Raw genomic sequence first — 25,784 nt, 5'->3', positions numbered from 1 at the left:
CAGCAGAGACGTACGGAGCCCTGGCTCATGCAGTTGAATGACCAGCCCATGCAGATGATCAGCAAATGACTAGTGCAGGCTTCCCCAAACTGCGGCCCTCCAGATGTTACTGAACTACAACTCCCAGCATCCCTAGACACAATTTTATGTGGCTGGGTATGCTGGGAGTTGTAGTTCAGCAACATCTGGAGGGCCGCAGTTTGAGGAAGCCTGGACTAGTGCATGCTGGTGTAAGGATACAGTGGGAGAGATTCTATTATAGGGGCAAAATTCTAACACTTGAGAGAGGAAAAGATGCTCCTGTTAATTTGGAAATCCAGTCCGAGACAATTTTTTGGGGGGTGGGGAATGAATGCTGAGGCAGACAATTCATCTTCAAGAGAGGGAGTGCAGTTAATGAGACTAGTTGTTTACTGGGGGCTTTAGTGCAACGAGTGAAGAGGACTGTGTATTTTGGGGTGAGGTATGTACAGGCCCTTTGAGGAGCAGGGTGCAGTATTATGTATTGCATTCTCACACCACTATGCGGTACTTCAGGGGTGTAATACAAGAGGGAGAGAAATAATAATTGGCAGTGCTCTATTTCTGGCACTGTTTATGCGCCCTCCACTAAAGAACCGATGCCCTAGGTGACCACCAAGGGCTGCCTAGTGAATGAACTGGCCCTGTTGGGCCAGTTTGCACATTCATGGCCCCAACATGCGGAAGGGGATGGGGATGTGCTGAGTGCATGTCCAGCCCATGTCGCTGGAGGGCATCCCAACATGCTGTTGGGGTGTCCTTCAATCACGTGTGGGGGCTGTTCATCTGAATGCCCCCTAAACACAGGCTCCAAAACCTTGTTTCAACACACAGGTACAGCCTACATGCTTTGGAAGAGTGACCAGGGCTTGGTTGCTTATAGCTTGCAGCCAGTGTCTTATTTTGCTACTGGTTCCATTTCCCCCCATTTCCATAAGTGGTTATCAGTGATGCTTCTAAAAAAGAACGGGGGTGGGGGGCGGGGGGAGAATCACAATAGAATAATATTTCTTGATTCAATAGTCTATATAGATATAGATGCAAATAAAATAGTGACCGCAACATTCCTTGTATTTCCTAGGTGCATTTTATCCCGACAATACCCACGGTTCACAAAAGAAAGATGATGCTGTGCAACCAGGAGAGCAGTATGTTTATAAGTGGGATGTCACTGAAGATCATGGCCCAGCAGAGGGAGATAATAATTGTTTGACCAGGATTTATCACTCACATATAGATGCCCCAAAGGACGTGGCTTCTGGACTTGTTGGACCGTTGGTAACTTGCAGGAAAGGTAAAAGATTTGACAAGAGAAATCTTGACTTGTTGGGTTTTTTCTTTCTCTTTTTCAAAAATGGATCTCAGCAAATAAGATATAAAACATGTTCGATTTGCTATTAATAAGTTGTGCTGCAAAATGTTATCTGAAGTGTCATATGGAAACTGTAAATCACACAGGGTTGCATCCTAAGGTTTCCTCCCTCCCCAGGCAGGATGATGATAATAATAATAATAATAATAATAATAATAATTAATTCAATTTCTATACCGCCCTTCTAAAAATGGCTCAGGGCGGTTTACAAAGAGAGAAAACAAATTAAATGGCTCCCTGTCCCCAAAGGGCTCACATTCTAAAAAGAAACATAAGACACACACCAGCAACAGTCACTGGAAGTACTGTGCTGGGGTAGATAGGGCCAGTTACTCTCCCCCTGCTAAAGAAAGAGAATCACCATGGTAAAAGGTGCCTCTTTGCTCAGTTAGCAGGTTTCCTTAACAGTATCATGTGCTTAGTATGAATGCCAGTAGCAAGCCATGTTAATATTGTTAGTCTTCCTGTTGGTTTATGTAACTTTAGCGGCATTACTTAGTCTATGAGGCTATTCCCACGATCACTGGAAACCGGGCTAAAGGAGCACAGCCTAGTTTCCAGTGATCGTTGGAACCACCAGACTCACTGGCAAGCCCTACCCTTAAAGGAGGCTAACAGAGTGTGCGCTCCGATTGTTCTTGTAATTGTGTGCCACACTCAGGGTGGAGGGGAGGGGACCCCAGGAAGGCCCTGTGCACTCGCGCGGTACCTTCCTGGGGCCGGGGTGGGGGCTGCACGGCGGCACTCCCCTTCTCCGGGAGCTCCCTGGCGAGCTGTGGCCAGGCGCAGGAGCACCCAACTGAAGCCACCACTTGCTCGGCTGCCCAGCAACAAGAGGCTGCTCGTGTGCAGGGCCCATTCTCCCCACCAAATCTCATGAGGCTCTACACATTGATCTTGTGTATTGTGTAGAATTAACTAGAAGCTTGACTGTGTAAGCAGAGAATGGCTAATAGAGCCATTGAGAATCAAATTTTAGGGAATAGTTTAGATGGGTATTTCTCACTCAGAGCTAATGAAAATTCTGGTGCTTCTTTCACCTTTTTTATTCACCTTCTCTCTGCCTATCCTACCAGTAGCAGGAGAAATGCCCTGTATGAGACTGCACCCCCAAAATTGAGAGGGCGCAAAGGCAACCCTTCTCCCTGAAGAACCCACAGGGCCAGTGGGTCCCCTGCCTGGGGTCTCCTTTCCCCCATCCTCTGATTTCAAGCCCGGAGCCTGCTTGGAGAAAAATTCTCTCCAAGCCAGCTGCTGGATGGGCTTTGGTCCAATGTTCCTATTGGGAGTAGAAGCATTTCCAACGGGACAACTGGGATTTTAATCAGAATTCCTAGTATAGACGCTCCATGCTATTGTATTAGAAATCCTTCTGATATTCCTATTGCACCAATACCACTCCTCAGCCCTACTAATTAGTACAATCTCCAGCCTTCATCAGTCTGAAAGGATTCACCACCAGTCTTTACTACCTGCTCACCTGTTTTATTACTACCCACTACCTGTTTTACTACCTGCACATACTCTTTGAAATAGTACCAACTGAAATGTGACCTATCTTGCAAATCAGAAGCTAATTAAACTTTTTTGCTGGATGTTTGGCTTATTTGAGTCATACTGGTTGAAACTGCATGAAGTTCAACACAAAGGACTCTTTTCTCTGGAGGAAGACTCCTTGCTCCAGAGCAAGAAAATCTTAGGCTACAGCCCACAAAAACACCAGAGTCTTTGTAAGGCAGCTGATGAAACTAATCTTAGTGTGCAATCCTAAACACACTTCCTAGAATAAATTCTATTAGGCTCAGCCCAATTTCCAGGGATCTCCCCCTCCCCCTGAAGCCACTTGTGCTGCATCCCACCTGTTTCTGAGAGATCTTGACCCTCAAGACTCTCAGTCTCAGAGATTTTTTTGCGTGGGGGGGGGGGTGCTCAAGAAATTGCAGGGAGGAAGAACGAGTGGAGAGAATGGCTTGTGCTGCACAGTTTCGTGAGCCGGGTGCTATCCACCAGGCATAAGTCTACGGAGTAAACATGCTTAGAATTGTTTTGCTCATGTTCCTATATTGTATATAGATGTACTAAAAATAAATAAATCAAAGTTCCTTTGGCTGTGTCTTAGTTTAACATCATACTCTGAGGGCCAAAGTAGACATGGTAGGGCAGCTGCATGAAGGTCAGCAACGCGTCTGTCTCATTCACATACAAAGTTGGGGTGGGTCTACTCTATTCATGAAAAGGAGCTCCCAGGACAGGAGGTGGACATCCACTCTCTTTATCCCTCTGGGTCCCATTGCTTTCAGCAGTTTTCTCCCAGCCTGGTCCTGATACCCATTAGTGAAACTGTGAGGAAACGTCTGGAACCGATGGTATGCAGTGAAACGGGGCAGATTTTATTCCCATTTCCTGTGTGCTCTTTTTCATGTAAAAGACTCCAGTCTGTAAAATGGGGCACGTATTTGAGCAGTTTCCCCATAATGTCTAGTTTGCAGACTGTGTGCTTCCTGGCCTCTACTGACAGGACCCCCACAGAGGTGCAATATGTCTTTAGCTTTCGAATATGCTTCCCCAGCACACACATGATGCCTCCCACAGGATAATGGTGTGGTTCCCGCCCCCTAATATCTTAATAACTGAGACAAGATAATTTCTGCTGCTAAATTTTGTGAAATGTGTCCCTCCCCTGCTTTTCAGGTACATTGCAGGATGGAAAAGATAAAGATATTGATCTAGAATTTATCCTAATGTTCTCTGTGATGGATGAAAACTTTAGCTGGTACTTAGATGAGAATATCAAGCAATACTGCTCTGAACCTGACAAAGTGGACAAAGAGAATGAGGACTTCCAGGAGAGCAACAAAATGCACTGTAAGGCCACCTTTCAGAACTAATAGCAGTTTCCCTTTAATTGTATTCCTATGGGGATGGGCCATAGCTCAGTAGTAGAATAGCTGCTTTGCCTGCGGAAGATTCCAGGTTCAGTCCCTGGCATCTTGAGGTAGGGCTGGGAAAGATTCCTGTCAGTGTAGGCAGTACTGGACTAAACAGACCAATGGTCTGACTTGGTCGAGAGGAGAGGAGAGCTGGTCTTGTGGTAGCAAGCATGACTTGTCCCCTTAGCTAAGCAGGGTCCACCCTGGTTGCATCTGAATGGAAGACCACATGTGATCACTGTAAGATATTCCCCTCAGGGGATGGAGCCGCTCTGGGAAGAGCAGAAGGTTCCAAATTCCCTCCTCGGCTTCTCCAAGATAGGGCTGAGAGAGATTCCTGCCTGCAACCTTGGAGAAGCTGCTGCCAGCCTGTGAAGACAATACTGAGTTAGATGGACTGATGGTCTGACTCAGTATATGGCAGCTTCCTATGTTCCTAACTCCCTATATTCCTAAGTCAGGGTTCTGAAACTTGCGTCCCCAGAATTGTTGGATTACAATTCCCATAATTCCCAGCCACAATGGCTTCATTGTATGGGTGTGCAGGTGTCACAGAAATTCACAACCTAGCCAAAATGCTGCAGTTCCTCAACAGCACCTGGTTGTCAAGATATACTAAACATGGAAGCTTAATTTTCATACCATCGTGAGCCAAGTTGCACTGCTCTGCAGATGTCTGCACATTGTGCTGTTATGCATATGTACCCTATCATAACATCTGCATCGGACTGTATTGCAGACTACAGGTGAAACTCGGAAAATTAGAATATCGTGCAAAAATCCATTAATTTCAGTAATGCAAATTAAAAGGTGAAACTGATATATGAGACAGACACATTACATGCAAAGCGAGATAAGTCAAGCCTTAATTTGTTATAATTGTGATGATCATGGTGTACAGCTCATGAAAACCCCAAATCCACAATCTCAGAAAATTAGAATATTACATGGAACCAAGAAGACAAGGATTGAAGAATAGAACAATATCGGACTTCTGAAAAGTATAAGCATGCATATGTATTCAGTACTTGGTTTGGGCCCCTTTTGCAGCAATTACTGCCTTAATGCAGTGTGGCATGGATGCTATCAGCCTGTGGCACTGATGAGGTATTATGGAAGACCAGGATGCTTCATTAGCGGCCTTCGGCAATTCTGCATTGTTTGGTCTTATGTCTCTCATCCTTCTCTTGGCAATGCCCCATAGATTCTCTATGGGGTCAGGTCAGGCGAGTTTGCTGGCCAATCAAGCACAGTACACTGTATACTTTTCAGAGGTCCGATATTGTTCTATTCTTCAATCCTTTTCTTCTTGGTTCCATGTAATATTCTAATTTTCTGAGATTGTGGATTTGGGGTTTTCATGAGCTGTACGCCATGATCATCACAATTATAACAAATTAAGGCTTGACTTATCTCGCTTTGCATGTAATGTGTCTGTCTCATATATCAGTTTCACCTTTTAATTTGCATTACTGAAATTAATGGACTTTTGCACGATATTCTAATTTTCCGAGTTTCACCTGTATCTTCTTTGCAGATAGCCTCAAGCTGTAGCATTGTTAAAGCTAAACCTGATCAGTGGCTGGATGGGAGATGCTGGGAAGTCCCATGTAAACTACTATGAGCTTTCAAAAGAAAGAGCAAGATAGAATAATTAATCTATCAAAGAGTATCAGACTGTTACTATTATAAATTTGAAATGTGTTCTGCAAATAAATAAATAAATAAATAAATCCTTTCTGAGGATTTTTAGAGGCAAAGATTTGCTGATTCCACTTCTTCATGTCATGTGTTTGCAAACTCAGATAGCTTCTTTAATAACAACATGTTAAATTTTCTGTCATTTACTTTTTAGCAATCAATGGATATATGTATGGATATCTTCCCAATCTCACAATGTGTGCTGAACAGAGAGTGAAATGGCATCTTTTTAGTCTGGGTAATGAAGCTGATATCCACTCAGCTTATTTTCATGGGCAAGTCTTGGCAGAAAGGAAACATCGTGCGGACACAATCAACCTCTTCCCAGCTACCTTTGTGGATGCTTTGATGGTGCCAAAGAACACTGGGGAATGGGTCCTGAGCTGTCAAGTCAATGATCATATAGAAGGTATACAATAAATGGCTTTATATATCCCCAAAGTATTACATCATTCTTGAGTATTAGAAGTGTTGGGAAGGCACACCTGCTTTGGATTTAGAGTGTAGGGCTGTCAATCCACAGCATAAGATTTCCCCCTTATAGAAGAGCAAACACAGAGATATATATAAAGGCAGATTGTATATGTTATAAATAAATGTGTTCAATTTCTTTAGAGGAGTTTATGCTGAAGAATAGGAAGATGAAATAAATATTAGCCATTTCTTGCAGATTTATATAGTCCCCTACTATCATAAAATCATACAAGTTAGCTCCCCAAGAAAAATAACATTTTGCTTCATAGTTCCTAAAATGTGCAGCTACTATCTTTTCATTCAGTAGGTCATGAAATAACAATATTTGCTTATCTGGGACAGTTTTGCAATAGTTATGCAAATCCAGTAATTTCAAATTCCAAATACCCGAGTTCTGGATTCTTAAATTCTTATTAAGCAACTGGCTGTCACTGACCTTCAAAGTTCAGTGCAGGTTAACTTTATATTGGCAGGCTGACATGCTGAGGCACCCCTAGGTTTGGGTGTTAAAGCTCAGGTTAAAGCTCAGGACTTTATGGCTGCCATGGCATCCATGGGCTTATCTCAATTGGTATTGGGCCCTACCTGTGTGGCAGGATGCATTTTGGATCTGGTTTTTGCTGACCAGGGAATTAATGATCTGGAGGTGGGAGAGTTTGAGATAACTCCCTTGTCATGGACAGATCATTCTTTGGTGGGCTTTAGTTTGACTGCTTCTTCTACCCTCTGCTGTCTACCCTCTTTGTCTACCTAATTAGATGGGTCTGCCCCCAGAGGCTTATGGATCCACTTGGTTTCCAGACAACCCTCGGGGAGTTTCCAGTGTCCAGAGCTGTCGACTCTGTTGAGGCCCTGGTGAATCTCTGGAATGTGGAGACAGCCCAGGCTATTGACGCAGTCGTTCCTAAATGCCCTCTCTGGCTTGGTGGAGCCTGTTCTGCTCCTTGGTTTTCTGAGGAGTTTAGGGCAATGAAACAACTTGGATGATGGCTGAAATGATGCTGAAGGAAGACTCGTGACTAATCCAACCAAACACAGGCTAGAACCCATTTCTGGGACTACTCTGTGGTGGGTGGGTGGGTGGCGAAGAAACATGTTTTCTCCATGTCTGTTGTGTCTGCTCAGTGCAGGCCAATGGAACTTTTCTGTGTAGCAAAGTTATTGCTTCACACACATCTCCCTGTGTAATGGGGGAGGAACCATGCTTGTCATTTTGCAGAAAAAGTCACTTGCATCCATGTCAATTTGGACACCAGAGTTGTGGCAGTTCCGGCAGACATGCCTTGGGTACCGTCTGGTCCTATTGTGTTGAGTTCTTTTCCGTTGGGTCTGCCTGAGGCTGTGGACAAGATGGGCAGTGTGTGTGGGAAACATCGTGTGCTCTAGACCCTTGCCCTTCATGGCTAATAAAACACACAGGGTTCGGTTTTGTCCCCCATGCTGTTCAACATTTACATGAAACTGCTGGGAGAAGTCATCCGGGGACTTGGACTACATTGTCAGCAATATGCAGATGACACTCTGCTCTATCTCTCATCACCTGATCCCAGGGAGGCAGTGGATGACCTGAATTAGGGCTTGGAGGCTGTGATGGGCTGGATGTGGGCTAATAGAATCCAGTAGTGGTGTGCACGGACCGGTCTGGAGGCCATTTTGGAGGCCTCCGAACCGGTCCGGATCCGGACCAGTCCGGCAGGGGGTGGTGGCTACCTTTAAGGGCGGGAGGGTAGAACTTACCCCTCCCGCCGCTCTTCCCCCTCCGGCGCTGCTTTTAATATCCAAGTTTTCGGGACGACAGAGTGCTTCCCTGCCGCCCCGGCCCCTGTCGTTCCCCAGAAGTAGCTTACAATGCAACACGCATGCACACGTCCCCGCGCGCGCCCGCCTGGCGCCGCCGACCGCGTGCACGCCGCATACGTCACACGCAGCGTGTGTGTGACGTATGCGGCGTGCGCGGACGGCGGCGCCAGGTGTGCGCGCCGGGACGCGCGCATGCGTGTTGCATTGTAAGCTACTTCTGGGCAACGACAGGGGCCGGGGCGGCAGGGAAGCACTCTGCCGCCCCGAAAACTTGGATATTAAAAGCAGCGCTGGAGGGGGAAGAGCGGCATGAGGGCTAAGTTCTACCCCCCCCGCCCTTAAAGGTAGCCACCCCCCCTTGCCGGTCCGGACGGATCCAGACCGATGCACACCACTAGAATCCAGACAAGATGAGGTGCTGTTGGTCAGTAGGAGAGCCAGTCGAGATGAAGGGATCTGACTGTTTCTGGGTGGAGTTGCACTCCCCTTGAAAGAGCAAGTGCGCAGCTTGGGAGTGCTGCTGGACCCGGATCTGCTTTTGGAAGCTCAGGTGGAGCCGGTGGCCAGAGGTGCTTTTGCACAGCTTTGGCTAGTGTGTCAGCTGCTTCTCTTTCTCAAGAAGGCGGATCTGGCCATAGTTACCCATGCCCTAGTCATGTCACGGCTGGATTACTGTAGCACACTCTATGTGGGGCTGCCCTTGAAGAATATTCGGCAACTGCAGCTAGTGCAAAATGTGGCAGTTAGGACTGGATTTGGAGCTGCCTTTTGGGATCATGTTACACTCGTTCTGAAAAAGCTGCACTGGCTATCAATTTGTTTATGGGTCCAATTCAAGGTGCTGGTTTTGACCTTTAAAGCCCTTAATGGTTTGGGCCCTGGGTATCTGAAGGACCGCCTGCTCCCAAGGGTTGCTGCCCGCTTGACAAGACAATTGGAGGGGGTTCTGCTCCACATGCCAACAGTGAGAGAGGCTCGGTTGTCGAGCACATGGGACAGGGCCTTCTCAGTCATTGCCCCCAGGTTTTGGAATGCTCTCCCAGCTGGCATCTGCTCCTCAGTCCCCTTGACAGTTTTTAGGAAAAAAGTAAAGACGTGGCTCTTCACCCAGGCTTTTGAATGAAAGTATTGGTTTTTTTTACTGCTGCTTCTTTGTGTCTTATGTATTATTTAAATTTTAAAATATCTTATTTTTATATTTATATTATCTGTACTTTTGTATTTTAATTATGCATAGTTTTAATTATATTGTAAAGGGCTTTGAGATTATTTTAATGAAAATTATTTTTATATAAATCGAACAATACATAAATAAATAGGTGTGCATGGACTTCATCCTTAACTGACTGATTCCCAAAGGATGGGTTGAGACCTACTAGTGAATCATGGGAATTATTTTTTTTACTGTCTTGCCAAAAAGGTGTTAAACACCAGATACAAGGAGTTGATTTTGATATTGGTCCACCTCACTCAGGAGAGCCCATCCTAATTCTCAGGCCTCTAAAGACTCAGGCAAAGATCTTGCTACCTGTGTTTCTTTTCAATAAAGATGCAAGGGATGGAACAGAACACCTTGTATGTGTGAAGTAAGTGCTTCACCAATGAGCCCAAGTCAGGGAGTTTAGTTGATGTAGAATATTTAAAATAAAATAAAATAAAATAAAATAAAATAAAATAAATAGTGAAGTAGGAATTTAACATTATTGAAGACATAAGCTGCATAAAAAGACACTATGGGCAAACCTTGACACATACCTCAACATGCTCTATAATGTGTTCAGCCTCCAGTATACAGTACATTCCATTATACACATCTTTTCATTGTCCTGTACCTGTTTACTCTGAGGATTAACACTCATTTCTATATCGTTTTCTTCTGTCTGTGATTTTTCCCATTTACTGTTTTATGGTTTTCATTCCATAGACCTTCCTAACATAGTGCCTTAGAAATCAGCGAATCAACACCAGTGTAAGGTTTGCTCTGTCTTCCTTTTCTTTAGGTGGTATGAATGCCATTTATAAGGTGGAGAAGTGTGAAAGCCATTCTCCTCCTCCCCAGGACAGCCCTAAGGTACGGCACTATTACATTGCAGCTGAAGAAGTTATTTGGAACTACGCCCCAACTGGAATAAATAACTTCACAGGAAAAGAATTAATTCATGATGAGTAAGTACTGCCTTTTAAGCAACCAATCAATATTGGATAAATTGATGAATGCAGAAAAGTTGAATGTAGAATTTTGAAATACAATAAATATATTACTACTACTACTATTACTACTACTACTATGAATATTTATATGCCACTTTTCAACAAAAGTTCCCAAAGTGGTTTTCATAGATATAAACAAATAAATAAAATGGCCCCCTGTCCCCAAAAAGCTCACAATCTAAAAAAGAAACATAAGAGAGACACCAGCAACAGCCACTGGAGGGATGCTGTGCTGGGGTTGGATAAGGCCAGTTGCTCTTCTCCTGCTAAATTAAGAGAATCACTACTTTAAAAAGGTGCCTTTTTGCTCAGTTAGCAGGGGGTATAATATATATAACTAGTGGGCCCGGGCACAGAGCATCTGTGCCACTAGTGCGGCCGGGCCCACTGCCGCCTGCGCTGCGGCCGGGCCCGCCGCCTTACCTCCACGGCCAGGCCCGAGAGTGCCGCCTCCGGGCCCGAGTGCCGCCGCCGCGGCCGGGCCCGAGGGTGCCGCCGCCGCGGCCGGGCCCGAGGGTGCCGCCGCCGCGGCCGGGCCCGAGGGTGCCGCCGCCGCGGCCGGGCCCGAGGGTGCCGCCGCCGCGGCCGGGCCCGAGGGTGCCGCCGCCGCGGCCGGGCCCGAGGGTGCCGCCGCCGCGGCCGGGCCCGAGGGTGCCGCCGCCGCGGCCGGGCCCGAGGGTGCCCCCGCCGCCGGGCTGGAGAGTGCTGCCACCGCCAGGCCCGCCACCTCCGGGCCCAAGAGTGCCGCCGCCACCTCCGGGCCCAGCCAGGCCCGCCGCCTCGCCTCCGCGGCCGGGCCCGCCTGGCTCCCCGGCCATGGCCGCCACCATTCTCCTGGGTGCGCCAGGACCAATCAGGCGCCCCCGCAGCCCAGCCAATCAGCTGGGCTGCCGGGACGCATTTCTCCTGGGCACACCCAGGAGAACTAGATATATAGATAGATGGGAACAGGAAACCACCTTATTACTTTTTCTGCTTTGAGAACTTTGTTGAAAAGAGGTATATTTTAATAATAATAATAATAATAATAATAATAATAATAATAATAATAATAATAAAGGATTGTGACAGCTGGGGTGAGGAGAGTCGGCTAGGAATGGCCCTTCTATGAGGTAGGGTGAAGTGATTGTGTCAGGCAAGGGTGCAAGGAGGGATACAGGGCGTGGCAAGTGCGATGTCCCCACCATGGGTACCATCCCATGGGCCTCTCTGCTGCTCACTACCACCACCCTTCCTCACCCCACTGGGGCATCATTTCCCCCTCCTCCCTCTGCGGAGGCATGCCTCTTCTTTCCTCTCTTCCCCAACGAATGTGATCTAGGAATGCCCCTTCTGCCACCACCTGACTTGGTGGCATAGTCTGAGAATACTCAGCATCCACCCAGATATTTATGTGTGTGTGTGATCTTTTCCTTCACCTAAGGCAGCAAAATATCTTTGGCCAAAATATCTTTTGGGACTACTAGCAGGGGCACAGGGGCCATGGAGAACCAAATCAGATCCCATCTACATAGCCCTGCTCTGGATTCTTGAGGCCCAAGGCCTATCTAGTCCAGCATTGTGTTCCCACAGTGGCTCACCAGATGCCTCAGGGAAGCCCACAGGCAGGAGATGAAGATATGCCCTCTCTCCTGCTGTTGCTCTCCTGCAGCTGGTATGCAGAGGAATCCTGTCTCTGAGCCTGGAGGTAGCCTATAGCCATCAGGACTAGTAGCCATTGATAGACCTCTCCTCTGCAGGAGAGGATATGTGGGATATTTTAAAAAATAATGCACACACTACACATATAAACACACACACACACACACACACACACACACACACACACACACACACACACACACACTTTAGCTGAAAACATGTGAGGGCTCACTTGTGTGTTTCTCCTATGCCCAGACCTTCCCTTGCTGTTGCTCGTCCCTTCTACCATTCCTTCCATTGTGCTCTTTCCTGGGGATTGTGTAGAAGTTATTTTCGAAATCAGATTTAGGAACTAAAATGAATGCCCAATGCAAGGCTACTTGGAAGTAAGTTCCACTGTGTTCAAAGGAACTTGCTACCAGGAACATGTGCATAGGATTGCATCCTTAAGTGCACTTTAATCCCTTCAGTGACTCTCTCTCGCATAGCTAGCACTGCCACCTGAGTTGTGCAGGTCGAACCCTGCCTTCCAAGGGCCTTTCCAGATGGCAGGAAACTGTGGATTGTTTACAGCTTTTGTGTAGGTTCCAAGCAATCTTACCCTCTGGACACATGCCAAGCAGGGACCTCACATGATTTTTGCAGCACAACCTGCTGTCCAGCTTTTGCTTTCTAATAAGAACCCATCCTTTTCCCAGTCTCCACAAAAGTAGTAAAGAAAAAGGTCGAATTCTTCTTGGATTGCAAGTGCTGGCCAGCAGGTGGCACTACAAAAATGGTGCGAGGTCCCTGCTTGGTGTGTGTACAGAAGGTCAGATTATGCTAGAAAGTAACACAGAAGCTTGCTGCAGTATCTGTGTGGAGAGTAAGACTGAATTTGGAACTTGTACAATAGTCCATCCTGCAGTTTATAGCAGGATGTTCAAAGAAAAGAGGGGGAAAGTCCAAAGCAGTTTTAGCAACTATGGAATGTCTTTCTCATTGAATTGGAGCTATTTGAAATAAATAGGTTTTTTGTTTTTGCACAGGGAATCCAAAGTCTTTTTTGAACCAGCCCAAAACAGGATCGGTGGTTCTTATAAAAAAGCTATTTTCTTTGAGTATGTCAATGATACCTTTACAGTGCGCAAAAAGAGGCTCCCTGAGGAAGAACATCTTGGACTTTTGGGTAAGACTGTTTTAAATAACTGGAAATCAAAAGCAGATGAGCTTTTAAGCCTGCTAAGCTAAGCCTTTAAGACTGGAGACAGGTTTTTAAGAGAGGTGAAGTTACGACTTTTCCTGCCTGATTGCTGTGATAGGTCAATCACTTTGGGGTTTGGGGGTTGTTGTTTTTTGCCCAAAGTGACTCTGGATGTGAGTGACAGATTAAACACAAAAGGACAATGATATTCCTGTAACTGTTGTGTTTGGTCCCTTGAATGGGCAATTTAGGTTGGGGTTTTGATGAGTGCTTGGCGTGTGAGAAATAGAAATTGGCAGTTTGAAAGAGAGAAAGAGAGAGAGAGCTGAAAGGGAGCTGTGAGTTGTGATTGCATGCCTTTTGATGTAGCATCATCACTCTTGGGGAACTGCTGTGGGGGAGTAGATATGCAGCCTTGCACGAGTTTTGCTTTGCTGCCCAGGGCCCTTCTACTAATGATGCATGGCCAGGTGGCCTCTGCTGGCTGCTTCACCACATCTGTCCCCCTAGCCCCCAGCACCCTCTAAGGGCCTAAGAGAGGAGTGCTGGTCTTGTGGTAGCAAGCATGAATTGTCCCCTTTGCTAAGCAGGTTCTGCCATGGTTTGCATTTGAATGGGAGACTACATGTGTGAGCACTACAAGTTATTCCCCTTAGGAGATGGGGCCACTCTGCAAAGAGCATCTGCCTGCTTGCCTGCGGGAAGTTCCAAGTTCCCTCCCTGGCATTCCCAAGACAGGGCTGAAAGAAACTCCTGCCTGCAACCTTGGAGAAGCTGCTGCCAGTCTGTGTAGACTACACGGAGCTTGATGGACCAAGGGTTTGACTCTGCATAAAGCAGCTTCTTGTGTTCCTCCCTTATCTGGTGGTGTTGGCAGCTGTGCTGTCCCTGCTACTGCTGCCGCCGCCACTGCCACTGCCTCCCCCTCCCCCCACCACTCTGATTTCCACTCCCTGGCTTTTGAAAAAGCAGAGGGTATGGAACAGGGAACGGGACAGCGGGAGGAAGTGTGGAGGAGTAGAGTAGGGCCCTCTAGGCCACTCCCTAAACCATCACTCTACTCTCTTGCCCTACTTCTCTATGCTTCCTTCTCCTCCCTGTTCTCCACCCCCTGCCTTTTCAAAAGCCAGAGGCGAGAATGGGAAGAAGCAGCAGCAGCGGCACTGGTGACAGCAGAAGAGTGGTGGAAGCAGGTCAGTCAGGAAAGGAGAGGAGGAGGCAGAGGAGCTTCCTCTCTGCTGGTGCAGGAAGAAGAAGGGAGTTCTCCTCTGCTGGTCTGGGGGGTGGGGGGAGCAGCACTCAGCACATTCAGGTGGGGAGGAACATGGTGGGGGAGGAACAAGAGTGCCATACCAGGTGGGATGGATGTGTATGACCCATTTCTGAGTCACCTGAGGCATAGTTGGGACTGTGCTCATATGCTGCTCTTCTAGATTTGTAAATAAAGCAAATATTGCAAAGTTGGCGTAAGTTTCCAAGGCTCTCTCTTACCCAAATGAAACCCAAGTCCAGTAGCTCCTGCTCTTGGAACTTTTCACTTGGAGTAATGGAGAGTGTTGTTTAATAATATGAAAGGGGGATAATTTCCAATTATTACTTTTGTCCCATTGTCATACCTGTCCAAATAAGACCTCATGGGTTTTGAAACATTAAAACCCCCACCTCTGAACAGGGAGAACATTGCACAACGTGAGCAATTATGCTGCTATCATGCCACTTTTAACTTTTGGTGGTGGTGGTGGTGGTGGAACCCTGATTTGTCTGAATAGCGGTCAATAAATAAAACCTGATCAGCTAATTACTCAGGCTGTGCATATATATATATATATAAAAATCTTTGCACTGCACCTGCATCAGGTGAACAGAAGACAGAGGTGATACTGGCTGACATCCATACTAATAAGTGTGCAGAACAAAGTTTTGCACATGCAGTGGGAAAGATGAGGTTTTTCACAAATTCTCCCTTTCTTCTGTGCCATCCAATGATATGTCCTCGAGGGTCCTGCAGACCTCAAGGACATACTTTTGGGAGGCTCTGCCCGCTGCATAGGGAAGGGGAACTTGTGTGTGCAAAACTATTTGGCATCAGCAGTGTTAGTCTCAACCAATAAGTGTTCAAAGCATTTCATGTACATTTCTAATCCTTATGACAGTTGTGTAAAGTAGGCCTTATGACTCACACTCTTAGCCACTGTGCTATACTATTTCTCTGACTATAAAAGGGACACTCCAGAGAATGAATATAGAGAGAGATAACATACACACTCTATCTAAAGGAAGTTAATGTATATATTATTATTATTATTATTATTATTATTATTATTATTATTATTATTTTATACCACCTCACCCAGATGGCTCTAGGCGGTTCACAAATATAAAAACAGATAAAAAACAAATAACTCATTAATTAAAACCAGTTTAAAATAATTTCAGTTCTCACTAAAGACCAGGCTAAAAATATATGTTTTTAGGAATCCTTTAAAGGCTGCTAAAACTCTTAAGCCTCTAATATCCATAGGGAGCGCATTCCAGAGCCCAGGAGCAGCTACAGAGAAGGCTGGATCCTGCGTTGCCAGCAGGCAAGCTGGTGGCAGCTGGACCTCTCTTGATAACCTTAAAGTGCCGTGGGGATCATACAGTGCAGTGGGGTAATTGGGTTTTGAATGCATATGAACTATGCATTCAACTATGAACTTTCATTCACACTTATTTCAGTGCTGAATGTTTTATTAAAAGCCCAACATGTTTCGGCCAAAGAGGCCCTCTTCAGGGGCAAATATACTATTTTAAAATCTTACTAGACATCTCTGTGAGAATTATTTCTTTCTTACTTGAAGCAAACTATGAGAAAATCTGGTGATTTACATGGTTCTCTCCAGTTCTCTAATCCCCACAACAATTCTGTGAGGTAGGTTTGGCTGAGATATAGTTAGTCCATAATCACTTACTAAGCTGCATGTCTGAGGATGTAGCACATAAGGTGAAGATTTGAACCCCGGGCTTCAGAGTCCGCCACCTAATGGCACAGTGGGGAGTAACTTGCTTAGGGAGTAAGAGGTTGCCGGTTTGAATCCCCGTGGGTATGTTTCCCAGACAATGGGAATCACCTATATCGGGCATCAGCGATATAGGAAGATGCTGAAAGGCATCATTTTATACTGCGTGGGAGATGGCAATGGTAAACCTCTCCTGTATTCTACCAAAGACAACTACAGGGCTCTGTGGTCACCAGAAGTCAGCACCAACTTGATGGCACAACTTTACTTTACCTTCCAAGTCCTAGACTAACACTAACCATTATACAACACTGGCTTTCTGTTTCTGGACTATAATCATGTTAAAGTACCCACGTATAAAACTCTTTTGTTTTTCACATTGACATTTGCCTTCTTGAGCTATATATTGGAAAATGTCAAGGAATAGTGTTTTAAATGCACATTTCTTTTTTCTTTTTTAACTCAAAACCAAACCAGGACCTGTCATCAAAGCTGAAGTTGGTGAGGTTATCCGGGTGACCTTCCGAAACAAAGCTAGTCACCCCTTCAGCATTCAACCGCATGGTGTGAGCTACACCAAGGACAATGAGGGTGCTTTTTACCACACCAACTCTGGAGGTGAATACGTATGTTAAGAGATTGCTATACATCTTGAATTGCATTAAACAGAGAAAGCAAACAACATTTATTGACATATTTGCTGTGAAGAATAATGGGGTAATTTGTGTATACCTGTGTTGTCTTTTGATTATGAACCGATAACAGGCCCTGCAAGTCCATCCTCACACGTGAATCCTGGAGCTACCTTCACCTATGAATGGCTGGTGCCAGAAGCTGCAAGTCCTGCACAGGAAGATCCAGATTGTTTAACTTGGATTTACTATTCTGCATCAGATCCAATCAAAGACACCAGCTCTGGCCTGGTTGGCCCACTCCTGGTGTGCAAGAAAGGATCGCTGCTTCCCTCCGGGAAACAGGTAGTGAAACTGTCCACACTATTCCTAATTGTTCAGCTCCCTTTCCTAAACTATGCCTCAAGAACTGGCCCTGGTTAAAGAATGGTGCTTTGGCATGGGCAGTATATGTTGGGTTATACTGCATTTTGTTTACAGTTGCTTTAATCTTGTGGCACACTTTATCTGGATTATGTGGCATAATCTGGTAATCCGTCATATGACTGTGACATACAAAGCCAAAGGTAGTCCATGAGCCAGGTATAGTGACTTACTAGAAGTTTAATATACTGTCTCCTCGGACTTCCTGCAACACCAGGAAGCTCATCAGGTACCTGGCACGCTACAAAGCATTATCTGTGGCTTGTGGGTTAAATTTGGTCAGTGGGTCACAAGTTAGACACAGTTACATCCAATATAATATTTAATGCTTATAGGACAGCTGTGAGGCATAATCTATCAGATATCAGAAGATTTCTGATATTGTCAGAAAGATAACTTTCTGAAGTTACCCCATGATTGCGTACATATGAAAAATTACATCAGCATTGCTTTGCTCTCAGAAGCAATGTGCATCATATTAGCCAGTAGGTGTAGAGAAGAAAATTGTAAACGATGGGACCAAAAGGGTATGAAATGCAAGAGTGTTATGGGCAATGTAATATGGTACATGAAAGAACCATATTGCAGTACTAACATTGAGATGTTCATGAACAACTGTAAGAGTCTGAGGATGTGTCAGAATAGGGTATTAAGGATGGCTCCTGAGGGCAGTAAGTCTGGGCAATTGCTGGAGTCCTCAAAACTAGCAAAGGGCTCACTGCCCATCCCGAGTAGCTGTGCCATTTTTTTGATTGGCACTAAGAGCCCAAGATGGTCAAAGGCAGTGATCTGGTTCAGATGTCATGATTTAATTCTGGTTCTGTGCTATGTCCCTCAGCCTCTAGTGGGCAAACTCCTCTCTTTCCTCCTGTATGTGAGAAGTAGAAGGATTCTGATTCTGGCTTAGGACAAGCTAGGATTTGGCATGGCATCTGAATACTGAGATTCCCAGCTTCAGATGTGGTCTGGTTCAATATAAGGCAGCTTCATAAGTTCTCTGATTTCTAGAAAGCCTGAACAGCGTTTTTATATACACTCTCTCTCTCTCTCTCTCTCTCTCTCTCACTTGTTCTTCTCCACAGAAAAACGTAGACAAGGAATTCTTTCTTCTTGCCACAGTATTTGATGAGAATCTGAGCAATTATTTGGATGACAATATTGTGAGGATTACAAACCATGGTGAGATTGATAAGGAGGACGAAGACTTCCAGGAATCCAACAAGATGCACTGTGAGAGTTTATCTTTTGATTTATATCTTTAGTTTACTACAGCAAATTTTTTACTTTAAAAAATTATCTTCCTAGTCTTAAACTTCCTAGTCTTAAGAACACATAGTTTCTATTCAGCTAAAGTTAGTTGTGCTTCAGTCCCACTGAAACCAATGGGAGAAGTTAGAGCCAAAGTTACATTTGTACTCAAAATGATCACCACTGAGTAGAAATTACTTCTGATTAAACATGTATAAGTTAGGGTTGCAGGTGTTATTAAATGTTATTAATGAATCTGGTTTCTTATTCTCATGCAACTTCCAGTTTGCTCGCTCTTGCTCCCCCCCCCCGTTATCTACACTAAATTTGTAAAACATGCTATTGACCCATTTTGGCACAAAATGTATGTAAGCATTAATATGCCGATTTATTTTGCAGCCATAAATGGATACATGTATGGGAACCAGAATGGCCTTGAGATGTGTAAAGGAAGCACTGTTTCTTGGCATTTGATCGGCTTGGGATCTGAGGTCGATATTCATGGAATATATTTTTCAGGAAATACTTTTTTGTTTAAAGGCACAAGGAAGGACACAGTCAATCTGTTTCCACATACTTCTGTCACAATTGTTATGAAGCCTGACTCAGAAGGTGAATAAGGAAATCCATATCTGTGAATTGTAAACTCTTGTCTGGACATTGCTGCTGTGATCTCAGTATACACATTGAACTATATTAACATTTAACTGTTTTTCGATTGTGAAATTGATTTCTTTCAAACTCTGTATTTGGGTATTTGACTCTGCCCTCTTCCTCCCATACTTGCAGTCACTATTAACATTGGCTGACATGATGAGGAAGATTAGGCATTTCCTAACTTGCCCTTCTAATTTCAATGGGACTGTTCTGAGTAATGTTCCTCATCATGTCAGCCATTGTTCCTCCCAGCTGAAGGCCTGTTTCCATGGGACTTCTTTCAGAGATCATATGTGTTCATTCAGAACACAGGATCCCTATGTTGTCAAATATGCTCCCAATTGATCCCATTGTTTCACTGCTTATCTGAACAACAAGGGGAACCATTGTGAGACCAGAGCTTTATATACTTGACTCAATGTTTTTGTTTTTGTTTTTTTGCTGTGGGGTACTCTCATGCTGCACCATACTTGGTTTTTTCATCTTGAGGTTGAAGCACCAGCCCAAGTGCAGGAGAGGGCGTGGTAGGCTCTCCTCTTGATAATGCTAAGGACCTCTTGAGCGGTTTTGCTTCTGCTGTGTGCTTCTCTTGAAAATCTTCATGCATGCTGTAAGTAAATATTATTCTACTCCCTCTCCTTACTGTTGATTGTGAAGGTTTGTCTGGGACAAAGAGATGGCCAGTTCATTTTTCTTCTTCTTTTGGCCCTAGATACACTTGTACCTGGATCCTAAACCTATTACCATGAAAAATGTTCTGCTTCAAGCCAATCCATTTGTGTCTTCATTTTGACCATATCCATTATTTTTTGAGCACTTCTTGGAATGCAGACGGGATATCATGTCTTTTAGATGTGCCCGGTTTATTTCCATCTATTTCCATTCCGTTTGTTTCTTCCAGGGCTCTTTGAAGTGGCCTGCCTGACAACAGATCATTACACCGGGGGCATGAAACAGAAATATGCAGTGAGAAATTGTGGCTCATCAATAGAAGACAATGGGCCGTATAGTCATCAGAAGACTTACTACATTGCTACAGTGGAGACTGAATGGGACTATTCTCCCAACAGGACATGGGAGCAGGAGAGGCATCAGTTCCATGATGAAAGGTAATGCAGAGCAATCCAAATGCAATCCTAGAAAAGCATATCTGAGATCAATGTCTTTTTTTTGGTCACTTGCTAGGGGTATGTCTGAGAATGTGTCCAAATTATTGTGGGAAGGAGCAGGATTCTCAACCTTGGGTCTTCAAATGTTTATTATTCATTTATTTATTTATTTGATTTATAGACCACCCTTCCAAAAATGGCTCCGGGCGGTTTACATCAAAATAAAAACCATTAAAATCAATTAACAATTAAAATCAAAACTAAATCAATTAAACAATTAAAAGCATTTAAACATTAAAATCATTAAGATTAAAATCATCTAAAACCAACATTAAAAATTTAAAATCATACATCTAATTAAAAGCCTGGGTGAATAAATGTGTCTTCAGTGCCTTTTTAAAAGCTGCCAGAGATGGCGAGGCTCTTATTTCAACAAGATGTTGTTGGACTACCATTCCCATCATCCCCAGCCGCAATGGCCTTTGGCTGTTATGACTGGGATGATGAGAGTGGCATGGCTGGGAACTCCTAGGAAAGGGTTGGAGATGTATAGACAAAATGGCTGCTCCATATTAAGCATGGAAAAGAATGTATGGTAGACAACATTAATGGATTAACCTGTGTCTCACACCACCAGGGACAATAACACCATGAAGTGAGATGATACAGACACTTCAGACAACAAATTCCAGAGGACACATTTTCCTGCTTCCACCTTCCCTATGTGGTGTTTTTCAAACGGGCTTGTTGATGTCCAATGTAAAAATGTGGCATTACTCCCCACTATACCTCATTGTATCTCTACCACTAACCTGCGAGTTAATATGGACACACATTCATGGAGTCCAATAATAGGCACTGTGGATCAAAAATCTTTGGCCGACACAGTAGGCAGCACCGTATTGATAGACAGCCCTCCAGCGACAGTAGGGACCTGCTGGGATTGCTGCACAATTTAAAAGGACGTGTTGCAGACAAGTCCTGGGGTGCCCTACCCTCCAGTATTAATCTCCAAGCATCACTCCCAAACACACCTGAGCTTGTTCTCCCAAGCAGCCAAGCCCGGGCTTGGCTACCTATGAGAACCGCCGGGATCCTGAGATCAGTGTTCCCTCTAAGGTGTGTGCATGTGCACACACTCACCCGTTTTTTGATGTCTGCTAGGGAGCAATGGGTTGCTGGTTCAAATCCCTGCTGGTATGTTTCCCAGACTATGGGAAACTCCTATATCAGGCAGCAGTGATATAGGAAGATGCTGAAAGGCATCATCTCATACTGTGTGGGAGATGGCAATGGTAAACCCCTCCTGTATTCTACCAAAGAAAACCACATGGCTCTGTGGTCGCCAGGAGTTGACACTGACTCAACGCCACAACTTTACTTTACCAGTTAATTTTAGATCCCGCTCAGGTTGAATCAGGAAGGCCCCACTCTGATTGCATGTGTGCACACACTGCCTTGATACTGCCACCCAGAACAAAACTCATTCCGCACACAGATGAAATAACATTAGAGAGAACACTGCCTGGGATCCACGCAGATCTCGGCAGTGTTGTGGCGCCAAACCCAGCACTGAAGCCCAGCTCTTAGCCAAGGTCAAGGGCATAATTGTGCCCTTAACCTGGCTCTTGGGATTGTGTGTCAGCGTGAATCGCAGCTCACGCTGACTCAGAGGTGGGTATCTAGAGTGCCCGTCCCCTGGGGGAATCCCCAGTGCACTGTGGGATACTTGGAGGCCGGGATAACAAGTCCCCGCTTCCGTTTACCCGCACTGTTCCCAGCATTGTGTAGGTGCGTGGATTGTGTGGGTGCATGGCTTCTTGTGGGTGCATGGCTTACATGCTTCAGGGATAAGAGCGGTCATCTGGAGGAAGATAAGTTGAACCCCACCCACCCAGCCGTGTGGTTGTGTGCACAGTCCCCTTGTTTACTTCAGGTATACAGAATGGCAGATAACCTTAAGCAATATGGTACTTCACTAGTTCCTTTCTTAGATTTGGATGAGTGGAGGAATCTATACAAGTGGCAATAGGAAAGTCAACTTCATCTCTTTAAGGAGTGGGAATGCTGAACTGCCACTACAAATTGAAATGAAAGCAAATACCTGAAGATCCATATTTTTCAGCATGGACTTTTGATAATCGCTTTCATAGATACTCGAGAAGCTATAGGGGAAAATGTGTATTTTATTTTTCTTCAGCCCAGGGAATCCATTCTTAAATAAAGAGGATAAGTACATTGGAGCGATATACAAGAAAGTTGTTTATCGGGAGTTTACTGATGGCACATTCCGCACTGCTAAGGAAAGGAAGGAAGAGGAAGAGCATTTGGGAATTCTAGGTAGTGATGCTATGAATTGCATGGACAGATAATGGAATTTGTATTGGCATGAATGGAATTGTACTGTGTGATCCTCAAAGCTGCGTTAAGGGTAACATCTTGGACTGAAGGAGACCAGTGTGCCAAAGCAGAGGCTATACACAAGTGTGGAAGTCACAGTGTGAACTCAGAGCTTCAACACGAGCAGAGGCAGTGAGTGCAGAGAGAGAGAGAGAGAGAGAGATTAGCCATACTGCCATGCAACTCTGTATATTTTTGCACTTGTGCAACAGAGCTCTTTCACAACTGCACAAACATTCTGTTCCACCGTATGCATAACGTTGCAGAGTATGTCATCCTGTATGAATAGAGGCAGCCTTACTGAAGTGAATGAGGCAGCCCCTTTCAGTACAAAGCTGAATCTCGATTCACATGTAATGTTCTACTAACATGTGATCTGTATGCAGTATGCAGATCTGTACTTGCATAGCTATTCACACATTGAGACTATTCCCAGGATCAAAATCCTTGGTGGCCAGGGAGGGCTGGGGGGTAGGCAGGAAACGTCCTGCCTCCCTCACCATGATCAGACACTTGTTAGAGCCCCACTGTGCCATGAGCCAACATGACTAGCATGGCGGAGCTGAATACAAAGGGGATCTGGAGGAGGAAGTCCTCCAGTACCCCCCCCCCCAATGCATTGCACAGGAAGCCAAGAGGCTTCCTGCAGACCGTGCTCCCAGACGCTCCATGCTGCAGTGCAGAGCTTTGGAGGCCAGGATGACACATCCTGGCTTCTGGAGATCCCACAACACACCAAGATCCCACAACACACCATGTAACATGCATGATGCACTGAGTGATTCCGGCAGAAGATGGCGCTCTGTGTCAGCTGGGGCTGGACACAGCCCCAGAGAACACACGATCCTGGAGCCCTTAACCCTGGCTAAGACCTGGGTTTCAAAGTGGGCTAGGCAGCGCTGCCCCGCTGGGATCGAGCCAATCTTGGAGGCTCTCACATGCAGCCTAATCTAGGCTGGGCTTCCCTAGCCTGGGTTAGGGTGTGTATGAGAATAGCCTCATACAGTTGTACAAACACTTGTATGCATGCATAATGTACAGTCTGAATAGGTAGGGGTGTGTGTGTGTGTGTGTGTGTGCGCGCGCATTGGCCTTCCAAGCTCTGACTTTTAGCTCGAATTCAAGGCCTCTCTTTGACATGCTGGGTTCATTCCAGAAAATGTTCAGCCTGCCTACATTTAATTGAAGTCAACCGAATTCAAGCAAACCGTTGTCTTTAAGCCCTTGCACTTTAATGGTTGTAATTATGCCCAAGTTTCCAATGGACTGATTTATTGCTGATTCTGCTAAGCACTTTTATTATTTCCTCTCATGCAGTGTCTTTAACAGCGTCTTTGCTTTTAACTTCTCCTAAGGTCCTCTGCTTTCTGCATATGTTGGAGATAAAATTAGAATTGTCTTTAACAACAAAGCCTCAAGACCTTATTCTGTCCATGCACATGGAGTGAAAACAGACTCTCCAACTGTAGAGGAAACCAGTCCAGGTAATTGTACAATTTTATGATCTTTTAAAAATCCTGCTATTACTCAAGAAGGGCAATACTAAAACAAACAAAAAGATTAAAAATATATTCCAGCACTGAATGATAATAATCATTACTTATTACTTCATCCTGCCTTTCAAATTTGAGCAAAAGCTAATAATAAAAATAAAAATAATAAATACAGTAATAATTAATATTAATGGTTGACATGGTACACAAGGCTACATCTGTGGAAAAAGCCCTGCAGTTCTGCAAAGGCTGGAGCTTTATAGCCTTGTTCTGCATCCCAACAGCCGCGGAGAGGGGCCTGGACACTGTTCCCTCTTCTCTCCTCTTCCTTGCAAATGCCATTTTTGCTGGGGAGATCTGGTCTTGTGGTAGCAAGCATGAATTGTCCCCTTTGCTAAGCCAAGTCTGCTATGGTTTTCATTTGGATGGGTGACTACATAGGAGTGCTGAAAGAAATTCCCCTTAGGGGATGTAGCCATAGTTCAGTGGAAGAGCATCTGCATGCCAAAAATCCTAGGTTCACTCTCTAGCATCTCCAGGTGGGGCTGGGAGAGATTCCTGCCTGCAACTTTGGAGAAGCTGCTGCCAGTCTGTGAAGACAATACTGAGCTAGATGGACCACTGGTCTGACTCAGTATAAGGCAGCTTCCTATATTCCTATGCCAGAAACATGTTTGTGAAGTCTGCGCAGCCCAATAATAATGTTCCTAATAAAGGTTACTAGAATTATTGCTTTTGGACCTTGGACCAACATCTATCTCCAATTTTAAAATTTGAATAAAAAGCTTTAATTATATGTAGTAGTAAAATTAACCCAAGATGTTGCAACAGACCTGAAAGTATACATCCAGAGGAATCCTTTGAGGAACATATTTTGAGTTAGTAGTTTAAAGGTTGTGGCTTAAGATAGAGGCAACCTATCTTGAGAGAAAGTAACAACAATCAGGCCATCCTGTGCTGGTGGGGACAGAAAGCTCTAGTGAAAAGTAAGTCGTAAAGCAGAAGGCCATCTGTCCCTGCACTTTTGTTTAAGCCATAAAGACACTGTCTTGGCCCAAAGTATTGGGGCAGATTGGTCCAATTTGTCTTGGCCCAAAGTATTTGCTTTCAATAGCATGCTTCAGTGGTGGGGGGAGGAAAAAGTTCATGCCTTTGACAACTTCCTGTTTTCTTGAAGTTGTTGATGGAGAGGATTCAAGAGCTGGAAAGCTAACTCAGATTTTTAGCTTTGTTAATCATGAATATCTATCCAATTTAGGAGCAACTAGAGAGTATGTCTGGAAAATCCCAAGGAGATCTGGTCCAGAGAGAGGTGATTCCACCTGCATCCCTTGGGCATATTACTCAACCGTAGATAACATAAAGGTAGTTCTCAACAACTGTTATCAAATTAATCCTCTTTCTGGGGTCAAGTCACTTATAAACTAGGCCTGTGTATTCGCTTCATCCTTCACTCAACACAAAATTGTTCTTGGCTGTCCTTGTGAGCA

The 25,784-nt window shown here is 44.9% G+C and overlaps 1 protein-coding gene across 2 annotated transcripts in view; it reads left to right on the top strand.

Moving 5' to 3' along the window:
* The window catches only part of CP (ceruloplasmin), a 42,925-nt gene that overhangs the window by 9,771 nt on the left and 7,370 nt on the right, over nucleotides 1-25,784 (top strand). Inside the window, exons 3-15 of one of the 2 annotated variants that reach the window (XM_053308253.1) lie at nucleotides 1,103-1,315; nucleotides 4,085-4,258; nucleotides 6,179-6,433; nucleotides 10,299-10,464; nucleotides 13,179-13,318; nucleotides 16,810-16,950; nucleotides 17,098-17,309; nucleotides 18,470-18,617; nucleotides 19,035-19,247; nucleotides 20,194-20,401; nucleotides 22,602-22,741; nucleotides 24,157-24,285; nucleotides 25,553-25,659. In XM_053308253.1, coding sequence (XP_053164228.1) covers nucleotides 1,103-1,315; nucleotides 4,085-4,258; nucleotides 6,179-6,433; nucleotides 10,299-10,464; nucleotides 13,179-13,318; nucleotides 16,810-16,950; nucleotides 17,098-17,309; nucleotides 18,470-18,617; nucleotides 19,035-19,247; nucleotides 20,194-20,401; nucleotides 22,602-22,741; nucleotides 24,157-24,285; nucleotides 25,553-25,659 — 2,246 coding nt within the window. The remainder of the gene's footprint in view (nucleotides 1-1,102; nucleotides 1,316-4,084; nucleotides 4,259-6,178; nucleotides 6,434-10,298; nucleotides 10,465-13,178; nucleotides 13,319-16,809; nucleotides 16,951-17,097; nucleotides 17,310-18,469; nucleotides 18,618-19,034; nucleotides 19,248-20,193; nucleotides 20,402-22,601; nucleotides 22,742-24,156; nucleotides 24,286-25,552; nucleotides 25,660-25,784) is intronic. The other variant, XM_053308254.1, reaches the window with a different exon arrangement.

Source organism: Hemicordylus capensis, chromosome 3 (assembly GCF_027244095.1).
Source record: "Hemicordylus capensis ecotype Gifberg chromosome 3, rHemCap1.1.pri, whole genome shotgun sequence".
In the NCBI taxonomy this organism is placed as follows: domain Eukaryota; kingdom Metazoa; phylum Chordata; class Lepidosauria; order Squamata; family Cordylidae; genus Hemicordylus; species Hemicordylus capensis.
This window is presented reverse-complemented; position numbering and strand designations above follow the sequence as displayed.